The sequence below is a fragment of the Pristis pectinata genome, chromosome 8 (assembly GCF_009764475.1).
Source record: "Pristis pectinata isolate sPriPec2 chromosome 8, sPriPec2.1.pri, whole genome shotgun sequence".
NCBI classification, from domain to species: Eukaryota; Metazoa; Chordata; class Chondrichthyes; order Rhinopristiformes; family Pristidae; genus Pristis; species Pristis pectinata.
The window spans coordinates 31,867,751-31,881,822 of record NC_067412.1 but is presented as its reverse complement, the minus strand read 5'-3'; the positions used below and the strand labels follow the sequence as shown (position 1 = coordinate 31,881,822).

The 14,072-nt window shown below is 36.7% G+C and overlaps 1 protein-coding gene and 1 long non-coding RNA gene across 2 annotated transcripts in view; one reads left to right on the top strand and one right to left on the bottom strand.

Annotated features, from left to right (window-relative positions):
• The window catches only part of LOC127573304 (uncharacterized), a 32,195-nt gene extending 26,720 nt beyond the window's left edge, over positions 1-5,475 (top strand). The window contains exons 4-5 of the long non-coding RNA XR_007956768.1: positions 4,157-4,225; positions 5,357-5,475. This is a non-coding gene — a long non-coding RNA (uncharacterized LOC127573304). The remainder of the gene's footprint in view (positions 1-4,156; positions 4,226-5,356) is intronic.
• Positions 1,956-14,072, bottom strand: part of pigq (phosphatidylinositol glycan anchor biosynthesis, class Q) — a 38,358-nt gene continuing 26,241 nt past the window's right edge. Inside the window, exons 7-11 of the mRNA XM_052021364.1 lie at positions 10,295-10,406; positions 8,322-8,402; positions 7,387-7,501; positions 5,389-5,450; positions 1,956-4,051 (exon numbers count right to left, since the gene is read on the bottom strand). Of these exons, the coding sequence (XP_051877324.1) occupies positions 3,899-4,051; positions 5,389-5,450; positions 7,387-7,501; positions 8,322-8,402; positions 10,295-10,406 (523 nt within the window). The 3' untranslated portion in view covers positions 1,956-3,898. The remainder of the gene's footprint in view (positions 4,052-5,388; positions 5,451-7,386; positions 7,502-8,321; positions 8,403-10,294; positions 10,407-14,072) is intronic.

Here is a 14,072-nt window from a genome sequence, read left to right as displayed (position 1 = left end):
ATTTAGTATGTTTCCTCCCCTCTCATTCTTTTAAACTTCAGTTTACATGCCATTAGAAGGATTTAAAGTGGAGGATGATAAATCTTTGAAAGATTGGGGGATTGAGAGCTACTGGCACCTGGCACGGAGAAGGAGTTGAGGCCTGGGGTAGATCAGCCACGATCATATTGAATGGCAGAGCAAGCTTGAGCAGTCAAGTGACTTACTCCTGCTCCTAATTTCCTGTGTGGACTGAGTAGCCTTTTCTTATAAGACAGCTCATTCATTCCAAGTATTAGTCTGGTAAACCTTCTCTGAACTGCTTCTAACACTTCAACATCCTTCCTTAAATAAGAGCACAATACACAGTAATCAATATGTGGTCTCACCAACATCCTAGACAATTGAAGCATCATTTCCCCATTTTTGTATTGAATCTCCCTAGCAATAAACATTAAGGTTGTTAGCATTCCTTTACTTGCAGTACCTAGAGAAATAAAGGACTGCAGATGCTGGAATCTAGATGAAAAACACTATGAACACCCTCCCACACTATTACTGACTGATCTGTCAGTCCTCGGCCTCCTCCACTGCCAGAATTCCAATCGCAAACTGGAGGGACAGCACCTCATTTTCCATCTTGGAACCTTGCAGCCTAACGGCATGAACATTGAATTCTCCCACTTTAAGTAATCCCCACCCCCTCTTCCCCACAACAACCTTCCACTATGCTTATTCTCTTCTTTCCTAGCCTCTCTTTTTACCTTTTTTTCCTTTCTCTCCCTACCTTTGACCCATCCCCCGGTGGATCTGCTCTCCCCTCCTCCCCCACACCTGCCTATCACTATCTCTTACCTATCACCACCTTGTGCCCACTCTGCCTCCCCTCTGTTGTCCACTTATAACTGCTCTGCTTTTCCCTCCTATATATTGGGCTTCCCCTTTTCCTTTCATCGGTCCTGAAGAAGGGTCCTGACCCAGAATGTTGACCGCCTGCTTTTCTCCTTGGATGCTGCCTGGCCTGCTGAGTTCCTCCAGCTTCATAGTGTTTCTCATACTTGCAGTACCTGCACAATAACCTTTTGTAAATCATGCACTAGACCTCCAAATTCCACTGCATCTCTGCAATCTCTCACCATTTAGATATTTCTTTAGTTTTCCTTCCAAAATGGATGATTTCACCTTTTCTCACAATATACATCATTTGTCAGATAATTGCCCACCCACTTAATCTTTCTTTATTCCTTTATCGACTCTTTATATCTTCTTCACAACTTACTTTCCTATCTGTTATTGTGTCATCAGCAAATTTAGCGACCATACCTTAAGTCCCTTCATCCAAGTCATTTATACGAATTGTAAAAATGTAGTGGCCTCAGCACTGATCCCTGTTACATCTTGTCAATCAGAAAGACCTATTTATGCCTACTGTTTCCTGTTAGCCAGCTGATCTTCAATGCATGTGAATATATTACTTCCTACGCCATGAACTTTTATTTTCTGCAATAACCTTTGGTGCAGCACATTATCAAATGGTTTCTTGAAATCTTAGTACATCCATTAGTTCTCCTTTATCCACAACACATGTTACTTCAAGAAACTCCAATAAATCATTCAAACTTGATTTCCCTTTCACAAAATCATGTCAACTTTGCCTTATTACCTTGAATTTTTCTATTTCCCTGTTTTAACATCAGCTTTAACATTTTTCCATCGACAAATGTTAAGCTAAACGGCCTGTAGTTTATTGCTTTCTAACTCCTTTTGAATAGAGGAAATATTAAATATACTTTGTCCCCAACTAGAATTAAGTAATAAAATGCTAATCATGGCAATGTGCTTTGTACACTATCTTGGCATTCAAATAGCAGGTTATTACTCATGTGTTAAATTAATTGATGTTGTGTGAATTTTCTTTGAAACTGTTAACGAAGCTGTCGATGCACGTGTTTTTACAGTAAAACAAGATATACAAATAGTGTTGAGAGATTTTATTCACTATGCTAATCAATTTTCATTTATGGCAACAACTTGACTTTTACAAAACCTGGTAGTACAATTCTGAAAGTAATATTGTCAGAAGAAAAAATATTTTTTGATTACATGTATGGTCTGGAGTTTCACAAAATCAGACAATTTAAGCCAATTTTCCTATAGGAGACTTGCACCATAACACTTCCGGAGAATCTCATTTCCATCTGCCAGGAAGTTAAAAACAGGCATGTAATAAAGCGGATAAAGGGAAACCATCATCAATAATTGGGCTGATGGAAACTCAAAACTTATACCACACTCCCTCTGTTCCTCTCTGTGCATGAAAATTGAAGTTAGTGAAACATCTTGTGCACATCGGGCACAGAAATTCATCCTTAGTCAGGTGTTCTAAAAACAATATTATAGTGATTGCCTATTCTGCTTCGAGTTTTGTCACAGTGAAGTCAATGGAACCAAACTCTGGAAGGGGTGTACAACATAGAGGTGCTATATTGTGCATTTAGCGTAAGGAACCAAGAACAAATTCCTATCCCAGAGCGTACAGGAAAAGGAAAATGTTGGAATTGATCAGTTTGAATTACAAATTATTCTGATACCGAAGATGCATTCATTAGTAAAGAACCAAAGTCGTAAGATTCAGTGAAAAGTAAGTAGCTATTAAACACCAGAAATAGAACTTTGTTGTATTAAATTCTTCAGGTTTTCATATAGTTTCCAAGAACTGTTGAAAATTCAGGAATTTTGTATGACCTGCATTTTGGCAAATGATTGAGGATTATGGAAGAACTTTTGCAGAAAATTCAGGCATATATTTCTAACATTATAAAACAACATTGCTGATGTCATTGTTTCAGTCTAAGTTTTCAGGAAAGCCCAGGCCAATGTAACTATTCATATTACAATCTGTTAGATACATTACAAGATCAAAAGACAATATAACCCCATCTACAAAACTTAATGACTTGCCCAGGAATATAGATTTCAGGCAAGTGCCAAGAACTATACATGCCACATTGTACAGAGTAGGAACAATGCACTTTCAAATAGTAATATGGCAACAGGCTTGTGCTACAAAATGCATTATTAAAATATTGTGTTTTTCTGGACAAAGGCTGAAATATTGTTTAGGCATTGTAATGGGTATAGAATACATAATATTGAGGTCGTCCTTCTCGGTACATCTGGAAAACCACATTGTAGTCAAGGAGGTGAGGAAAATGCAAAGTGGTTAGATTGTTCCATTACAGGGCAACACATGGTTATTACATCAAATTGGCAGAAATTAGTTTTCCTTTAAAAAGGCGGAGTTTCCCTTTTAAATTTTTCCAAAATCAATGCAAATATACAATTTCTTCAACTTAGAGATGATTGCATCAATTTGATGAGATCTTAAACAATAGTTCAGAATAATTGGTAAAATGAGCATTCTATTGGGCATTTAAAGTACTAACATACATGACAGATGTCACTAAATATAAAAAGGAAACATATGCCCTTAATGAATGAAACATGATTTTATCTAAAAACAGTGCAATAATGTTGCATTTGTACAGCAAACTGAAGTACATTCTTATAAATTTCAAAATTTGTACCTAACCAATAAATGGAAAAGCATACTTACTCTAATGCAAGAGGTAAAGTGTGAAACTGTACTCTGAGACATAGATACTTCAGTATTTTAATATCTCTTAACTTTATTGTTTTTAAAAAACTGCAGTATTATGTTAATCTACTGGAAATTTGGCACCATAATTTTGGTAATAGTAAAAAAAAATTTGATTTTAAAGATCTTTCTTAAACAAATATGGCAATTCAACCTTATTTAAAACAAAAACTTATCATTTTTAAAACAAATAGCAATCCAGAGGTAATGCAGGAAATTGGACATCAACATTAAGACTGCTCCTTCTCAGACTGCATTTTCTTAGTCTTGTTTCCCAGTTTTGCGTTTCCATGGATAAATCAGTTTCCCAACGAACAACTTCTTACAAAGCGCTGCCCATGAGTCCTTTGGATAACAGCTGTAGGTTGGAAGTCTGTAGCGCTTGATTATCATCCCATAGGTCAACGGATTAATCTGTTGAGAAAAGTAGCCATTACTTAACCAAATGCAAAAGTTGTTTTTTCTCAATTTTGTCATGTCTGCTTTTGTGTCATTGAATATTTCTTTCTCAATTTGTAGCCTTGGAGAAAGCAAACCTGAGAATATGGATCAATTTCATATTTACTTTAAGATGACAGTGCCTGCAAGGTAATACAATATAAAACGATTGTAGAAGCCTCCTCATCTATTATTTCAGAGTTAACGTAACAACCCCATGTGGTTGTTTAATAACCAATTGGCTTGCAAGGTTTCAATAAAACAAAACTGCTAAGGTAGCTAGATGACTGTGTTTAAAGTCACTTCAGTCAGTCATAACTGACCTTTCTTGGCAGCTATCGTTAGATACATTATAAAAACTACAACTGATAACATAAGCTGCCTTTAATGCAGTGAAATTATCTTAAGTGCTTACAAAGGCAAAACAAAACACAAATTGATTGGAGAAGGATTAGCACTGGTGACAGAAGGTATCAATGCAAGGGGTACGTTTAAGGGAAAGAAGGGAGAGGATAACTAATGGGGCAAAGTTGGTGTGAGCATTGGAGTGAGGAGTTAAGGCGGTTAGTGTAACGCCTTTTCAGCACGGGAGACCCGGGTTCAATTCCAGCCACTGTCTGTAAGGAGTTTGTACGTTCTCCCCGTGTTTGTGTAGGTTTCGTCGGGGTGCTCCGGTTTCCTCCCACATTCCAAAGATGTACGAGTTAGGAAGTTGCAGGCATGCTATGTTGGTGCCGGAAATGTGGCGATGCTTGCAGGCTGCCCCCAGAACACTCAACGCAAAAGATGTATTTCACTGTGTGCTTCGATGTACATGTGACTAATAAAGAAATCTTATCTTAAAACTTATACATGTGAAAATGTTGGGGGTGGGGAATGAGGGATTCCAATTAAGTCAGCTTCAGAAGAACAGCAGCAAGTCAGGCTAAATGAACTTGCAGTGGCAGAGCTAATGGATGAGGACATCAACAACAATTATTGCACTGGAAGGGAGAAGACTAACGCTGTTATGAAAGTGGGAATATTGGTGTTTGATGTATCAGAAGAATGAGAACATCAGTCAAGTTAGGAAGAGTCAAAAGCAGTTCTTTCAGTGTCTGAGGTACTGTAAATGAGATAGGAGAAGAGTTTGCAGGTAGAAGTAGGTGAAATCATTGGAATCAAAATGGAAATAAATACAAAACAGATCATTCTTGATTACATAAAATTCATAAAACATTCTTTTTGAAATGGGCATTGCGACACCACAACAATTCTGAAAGCTTCTCTCTTTATTCACAGGCAAAGCAATATGGCCATTTAGGATAACTTACCTGCATCAACAAGTGAAGAGGTTTACCAGCAACCTTCTGGAAAACATGAAACTTAACACCAGCTGTTGATAAAGCACAAATGAAAACATTCAGAGCTCAACCGCATTTCTTTTCAGTTTAAACCGTAAAAAGATACGATAATTATTTTCATGTGGCAAATTTTAAGCCAACCCTGGCATTAACCCCTTTAAATGAAAGTCTGGGACTTTCCTGAATATGTTATCACATGTAGAACTTACAGACAGATTTGGAATGCCAAACCTGTTAATGTGCCCAACCTGCTGGAGCTCCACTTTGCTGAGTTTCCCCAGTATTTATGTTGGGGGGTGGTCTGGGGAATTGTCTTGCTGATCGTAGAGCTGCAAATTCTGTTTTTAAAAAAATCAAACTAAAACACAATAAGTGATTTATTTATGATTGTTCTCAAATGTTAATTTTTATAATTATTATTTTACAATTATTGAATGTGAGAGACATTTTAAAAAGTTAAATAACCCTCACAGTTTTGACAACTGGAAAAGCAGGACAAGGGGCTTCCTCTGCCCACTACTGGAAACCCAGCTGCTCTTCAGGCCTGGTCGCTGGAGCCCAGGATGCTCCAGGCCAGCAAGATAGACTATCTGACCTGGATCTGGTAAGGACAGGTGAGAGGAGACAGGTTGCAGGGAAGAGGCGTGAGCAAGTCCAAACTAGTAAAATTAGGTCAAATTTGTTAGCTGAATTAGGAGCACTATAACTAGAGTCCATAAAGTCAGAGTCCATTATGATTTATTAATTACCAATCTGCATTAAGCACCAATATGATTTTGTAAATGGACAGAACCACGGCACAAATGAAACTTTAACAGTTCTCATATTAATTGTCAAACTACAGTAAAAACTCCATTAATCCGGCACACTCAGAACTTTGGTGGTGCCAGACAAGCAGATTTTCTGGACTATTGGATGTTATTCACTTTTTCTTCCCCAAATGTTATAAAGTTATAAATTTATAATACAGTATATTTATAATTATAGTAATAGATTTATATATTTTCAAGTGAACCTGATATGTTTCAAGACAGAGTGGGAAACCAGGGCCCCAGTGAGTGAAAGGGAGCAGGGGAACTGTGGACTCTGGCGAGTGAAAGGGAATGCAGGAATCACTACCCGATGAGCCAGATGCCAAATCTTTGGGAATTCTGAATAGTCAGGTAGCAGATTATGGAGTTTTACTTATACCTAGAAAAGCCCAGCATCATGTATATTATCACATATCTTACAATCTTACTGGTAATTTTCAGATTTTTCTCTATCTACAGAGTACTAAGTAGAGATATTTGTATGAGCATGACAGCATCCAAAATTTAAAACCGAAAGAACCAATAGTTTGGAATACTGGCGAGTCTCATCGCTAATGTGAAATAATTCAGATAGGAACTTTCAAAGCCTGAAAACACACACTTCAATATGGAAGTGTAGAATTTGCAATCTACGTTGCCCTGCTCTCCCTTACAACAGTAAGTTACATTATAGCACTATTAAACACACTTGAAAAAGTTCAGTGGAATTCAGTTCTAAACAAATTTATAATGCATGAAGTCTTAAATACCAACACCGTATATTTACAAGTGTAGTGATTCATTCTCTCAGAATGTAATTATTTTGGAGTTTAATAAAATTGTTAATTTTATTTATGTCTTTCCTCCTCTCGATATATATTTATTTTGCTCTCTATTTTCTTATTATACTAATTTACAATGAACTAAAAGTTCTAATTTACATCTCCTGGTTTAGATTCAGCCTGCCTCAATGAGGATTTGACTAGATTGTATAGGATATTGCTTGCCCTGTTCATGAGTTCCACAGATCCACTCTGAAGGGCGCAGCACTGAAAAGGATCATAAACTATTGCAAAAAATATCAGTGGAATAAATTGCAAATGCTGTTCTTTTGACAATGATCAAAATCAATACCAAAGTTTCTAACAGATTAAAACCAAATCAGCTTTTACAATACCTGCAAGGACATAAGGTCGACACAGCCTGAGTCCTAATGCATATAATGGGAGAGAGTTAATGAAGTCCACGAACAAGTGAATGAGACCCTGAATAACAACCACCACCAATCGTAACTGTTGAAGAAAGAAAATAAAGATACAAGGTCTGTGAGTGAATACAGGATCCAAACATAAATTGTTCATGATTCACCTAGCCATTTGGTTAGTGTAAAACCTATGCTTCGGCTTCCTGTATGCTTCAACAACATGGGTAAGCATGTCAAAGTGACGGGTAGGCACCACGAACAATATCATTGCAAAATCCTCCAAATCCACTAGCAGGATAAGCAAAGCAACATTAGTGACCCCCACCCCCCCCCCCCCCCCAGGCCTACAACTGATGACATACCTGACAAATGTCTCACAAAGAAGCACTCCAAGATCTGTCATAGCATGAGATCAGCAAGAGGACATTAAAAACATTTCAAGTATGTTCTCAAGGTCTCCTTGAAATAATTGTAACATCTTCACTAACTCGGGGGGAATCCCTGGTCCATGACCAGTCAAAATAGGCAAGGCACATTCAGTAAGGCATTCAGAACCTCCAATCTCTGTCAGAAACCCTTGGAAATGAAAGCGGAAAAGCACACCACCAGGCAACATATCAAGTACTTCCTGCCAGCCCAGAATCCAAAGAATTGGAGTGGAAGTAAGTCATTCTCGATCTGGAGGGACTGCCTAAGAAGGAATGTAAAACCTACCCCATAAACACACAGGAAAGCAACATCATGGTTTCATTTCTAACCATAATCTAACCACAGAAATATGGTGAATCGTGTACTACAGCTATAGCATGATGTAAAGTATGGAAGGTGACTTTTCATAGATCATCCACACTAATATCACTGACGTGCATCCTGTTGAAGCTCACTGAAGTACAAATAAAGCTCATTACCAGTGTAAAGACGAGGTAATACAGTGCTGTAGTTGGCAAGAGGAAGAGGAGAACGGTGAACAGCAATGTTCCAATAAACAGCTGCAATCAAAAATAAAAGACATGAGTGGCTGTTACATAAAAACCTGTATTTTTTTAGCTCTAAAAAAAATGGTGCAACATTTTCCATTTTTAAATGCCCAGAGGTCCCATCAGTTCCCTGACTGTTGAAGCTTATGCTGAAGAAGGCTGTGGAACCACACACCTCAGAATTCTCTAATTCAGGTATGATATTTAAGGCTGAGATCGATATATAGTTGGACACCAAGAGACCAGGGGAATATAGGGATATAGGAAGTGTGTTTGAGGAGTCGACTCAGCCTTCATCCAAATGAATGGGAGAAAGGATTACTTCTGGTTCCATTTCCTATGTTCTAAGCCATGAAACTATTTAGCATTTGAGGTCAAAACTATGCTACAGCAGAGACTGCATTAATCTTCCTGAGAATAGCTTTTTCTTTTTCAATCTTTTTATTAAATTCCAAATTAATACACATAACAATAGTAATTATACACATGGTGCGAAAAGATCGGCATTACAATAATAGCATATACAAACACAGGGAGTAAAATATATAATCTGAACCTCTCAATTGCTTACTAAGTGAACATGGTACAAAATAATTTGAAAATAAATTTGATTATATGAAAAGAGAACCCCAAAATTTAAAAAAACCATAACAAAACACCAAAAAAAGGATAATAATAATAATAAACAAAAGCAAACCAAAAACTTCAAAAAAAAAGCTGGACTGTCATATTTCTTCAGTTGAAAAAAACATGTCGTTAGCTCCGCTCCTCTATATTCAAATAGAAAGTTATTGAAAGGGCTTTGAAAAAGGTCTACTTACATCATATGGAAATACTGAATAACTGGGCTCCAAATTTCCTCAAATGAAATGTAGACTGCAATGGTTTGGAAAGTTGAGAGTGTGCAGAAAGGTTGGTAAAGTATCATTTACTCAAATGTGCAGGGCATTAATACACAAATGCTCACATTTAACAAATGAGAATTCTCGCACTGAGGCTCCTGAAGCAAATTTAAATGTGATCTCTTCTCCACACTGCCCTTAATGATAACAGATGACAACGAAGTTTAAGAAGTGGAAAGAAAAATTACCTGCTTTCACCCTTCACTGATGGGACTAGGCAGGCAAAATTGTCTGCAATTTTAGCACAACTTTAAAGATGAACTTCCTAGCTCAAAAAATTGACCATGTCAATGCACGGAAATTTCAACCAAGTTTACCAGATACACATTGAAGATCTTTACTGATACATTTTCAAGGGAATATCACTGTGCTTTCCCTCTAGACAAAGGCCATGAGAAATGAATTATCCCTCAAAAATCCACCATTCAAGTGGCCTGCTACTTTATATGCAGCAATAAGGAGTCGTGAATTTTGGAATGTCACAACCTTGTAGACAAGTTCTTTGTGTGGTAGATGGGAATTACACGGCAGAATAGATAATTGCAAAGTAGGACAGCGCCAAAATGTGATAAATGATAATACCTTTTCTCTCTCCATTCATGCAGTATGACCTACTGAGCATTTCCAGTATTTTCTGTTTTTATTTTAGCTTAATTGCTATTGAAGATTTTTGCTGTTTAACTACCAAAATATATACAGTAGGTGCCCTTTTGTAGACTCAGTGCAGCCTTCTTTCTCCCCCAGCTACCCTACCTTCTTCATTTGGCGGTACCTACCTATATTGCTGTATAGTTTTACAATTTATTTTGTCCACTTGCTTCTATGTATTTATGAAAGTCAAGAGCTTCCATATGCCTCATGAATGAGATACTACAAACCATCTAGGTATGTTTACCTGGTGGACACATAAACCTTGCAGATGATAATTACAAAAAGATACAAACATATTTCTCTGATGGCTCTATCACTCAAGAAGTGTAGATATCAATAAAAACACTCCACCTGATCCAAGTCATAACTGCAAGAGTCCACACGCTGCCTCAGAACATTCCACTTCTTTCCTCTGAACAATCGCCAGAGAGATGACAAGCCGTAGATCTTCAAACAGTAGATTCTACATACAAAATATATTGAAATGTTGTATTTTACATATGGAGACTTTACAGCATAGAGAAAATATCTTTATGGAATGTGGGCTGTTTATAAAAATCTATTTAAAAACATGACAGATTTTGCTTTTTAAAACAAAATCCTTTGTTCATGTATAACATGTATTCTGCAACTGTCATGAGACAGTGGAATTTGTATTGTGACAATTTTATTAAAAGCTTTCAAATGTGCAGCTTCCTTTTTGATGGATGACACAGGTTACAAGATTAAAGATTCTCAGAAGCAGGCTGAAATTTTGGCAGTTTGTAGTTATGCTTGTAACCTCCTAAAAACTCAAAATCATTTAATGTTCAAATCTTTTATTCACTTTTTTTGTTCTGTGAAATAATATTTTTTCATTGACCCTATTCACACAACTGCTATCACTTTCACCTGGAACACCAATACACTGTAAAATCTATGTTTAAACAATAGATCATTGGTGATTATTTTAGCAAGTCTCAAAATACTTTGTCTCCGTGCAGAAAAACAATTATGAACTAAGCATAATTACATGCATTTACTTGCAAACGTTTCAAGAAACCATTTGGATTTCAATGAAAGTCAATCTGTTACTCAATTGCAATATAGTACCATTCAGCCTTTACAACTTTAAAACATCTTTACTTGACCAACCAAGTGTTTTGTTTTCATGTCAAAATAATTTCTAAAACTTTATAACTATGATTGTGTTGACCATGACTTTCAATCTGCCTTCTTCCATTGGACTTGCACTGAATGTACGATGCCTTATTCGGGGATAAGGTGAGAAATGCAAGAATATTGGCCCCACAAAGATCAAGATGTGGAGTGGAAAGCAGTGAGAAAGAATTCTAGACAAAATACAGAATCAGCAGAGGCAAAGGCAGAGAGAGCAAAATAAAAAGAATACAAGCAAACAAAGATAGTTATAAGCCCTTCTTAAATAGAAGAAATATTCAACAGTAATGCTGCAGGAAACCAGTAATAAAACATTGTCACCATCACCTTTGGATACTGCAGCACTTTACCAGACTGTTCCCTCCTCTAGCCATTTTCCTGGAAACTTGAGATGCCTAGGGTACCTATTTGCCACAGGTTTTAAGTTGCTGCCTCACTGAGGTAGGAAAATAGAGAGATGTAGTTCCCTCACATTGGAGGTACATTATAAGTTATCAAGAGCTGGATTAAGTTCCAAGTCTATTTCCCAAGTGGAAACAACAATGACAAAAATGATCAATGCCTACGAATGCTGCCTTATATTTGATAAGACAATGTGTTACTTTATTCACAACTGACGACTAAAAGACCTAGTTCCTAAATCTATTAACTCTTGGTGTTTTCGGTTATTCTATCTGGTTCAATCGCCTTATCCACCAAACAGGGTTAGATTACATAACTTTAAAGATGGAAAAAATCAAATAAAAAGCAAACATAATTGTAGAAGTTTTACTGTTTGGGAGGAATCCCCAAAACTAAGTGTTTTGAAGAATTAGAAAGCTTAGATCTTCTGATTGCAATATTGGCTAACCTAATCACTTTCAGTGTGTTACAAACTGCCAAATCCAAGGCAAATAGACAAATAAATAGTTGGATAAAATTCTATTTTAGTGAACTATTCAGTATGACATTTGCACATCCTCAATATCTGCACCCACTGCAATTCCATAATCTATGACAGCATGAGCAAACAGAATATAAAGTAACAGAAAGCACTTTAATATTCTATGTGCACACAATTTATAATACTGCAGCATCTGTTAAACAATGCTTCTTTATGCTATGCAAGAATTGCTTGCAAGGGACATATTTTCTTCCTGGAAACTGTGACTGAAAAGTACCTTTGTTTGGGAAATAAAAATTCCAATTGGCACACATTGATTGAACCTTGTACAAATAACAATGGCCTCTGCTCTCCAGTATAAGCCTTCCAGATCAGGATAAAGAAATACAGCAACAACATTCACAAGAAATGTTAATATTGAAAACAAAGCTAATAATATTGAATGGTGCAAAATGGCTGAGGTTATCATTAATTTGTGGTCAGAATTATACAAGGTCATACTGTACAAGCTCTAAGTGCTGCAGTTGCAATATCCCCACAAATATGGCCAAGCTGGGTTGAAAATTTTAGAATGTGATAGCAAAATGATGTAACAGATACTGTAGAAAGGCCTATCGACAAAGAACTAAAATAGCACTATTATTATTTATGAACTGAACTCAGCTAATGGAAACTTTTCAAAGAAAAGGGAAAGTAGGAAGGTAACAGGTCAATCATTAAATGTACAAATGGCCTGACAAACGTTAGGGCGCTACTAGCAATCTCAGTCAGAGATCTGAATTGGGGAGCAATACTGACTTCTATCTCAGCTGAACTAGCCAGCAGAGAGCTTTGCAGGCAGAACAGGCCCAGCAGTTGATGTGTAAAAATCTGTTTATTTTCATGGTCCAGTAATACTCCTTCAGGCCTTACAAGTAAGCTTTGTCTCTCCCTTGCCCAAGGCTTCCATGCTGATTATGGGCAAAGCCCCATTCTCAGTCCTCCAACTGGTGGCTGGGGAAGCTCTGCTGAAATCTTTCTCCAACATTGCTGATTAGACAGCAGAGAAAATTACTCAAATGAGGCCTTAATTTTCCTGGTGTGCCATCAACATCAAATCAACTTTCTCTCCATGTTCTTCAAAGAAAAACAACACAGAGAAAATATTTAGTTAATATATCATGAACACCAATCAATATGGTTGATAGTTCCACCTAAAAAATGGCATTAGTAAAAACAGTAACCAAGCCATCAGTAACCCTTTGAAATAAATTTTGCTTTCTTAGCTGTAGAACAGAGTAAATGTTGTGAAATCAAGCCAAGAATTACTATTTGTTTTGCCAATGTTTCTAAAGAAAAGAGAATGATGTTAATGGAATTTATTTGGAAGAGTTCATTAGATACTAATAGAAATACAAGTTGCAATTACGTGATTCTTATGGTAAAATAAATGATAGTATTATGAGATAAGTCTGGATTTTAGCATTTAATTAACTCTGAAAGACAGGGAATACAGGGAGGGCTCTGAACATGGATTTAAAAGTTGCTTTTGAATTAGATATCAGAAGACGTTGTATACTTGATTTTGCTTCCTATCTAGTACATTGATTTGAAATATGTTAAATATCAGTGTCCTCTACTATTTGTTTTTACTCATTTGTGCAACAAGGACATTGCTAGCATTATTTATTGCCCTTGAATGGAAGCAACCTTGTGGTTACTTCTTGGTCAACCACACTGCTGGAGTCATATACAAGCCATCTCGGGTTAAGAATGATTTCCTCATTAGGACATAGTGAATGAGATGCGTTTATATGAGTTTTACAGCTAATGTTGAATTTTTAATTTCAAAACTTAAATTCTTCATTTGCTGTGGTAAGAATTGATCTCAGGATCATTAGCCCAGGCTTCTAGATCATGTCCAAAAAGATAACAAGGCTATTATAGCCCCTATGTCAGTTTATGATGACTTGCATGACCAGCACTTGCAATATTTATCTCATGTGGATCTGTATTAAAGCAGTCCAAAACAGGAAAAACACATTAATTAACATATTGTGGCAAATAATTCTCAATTTGAAACTTTTAGTCAGCAACTGTGGTGGTGGC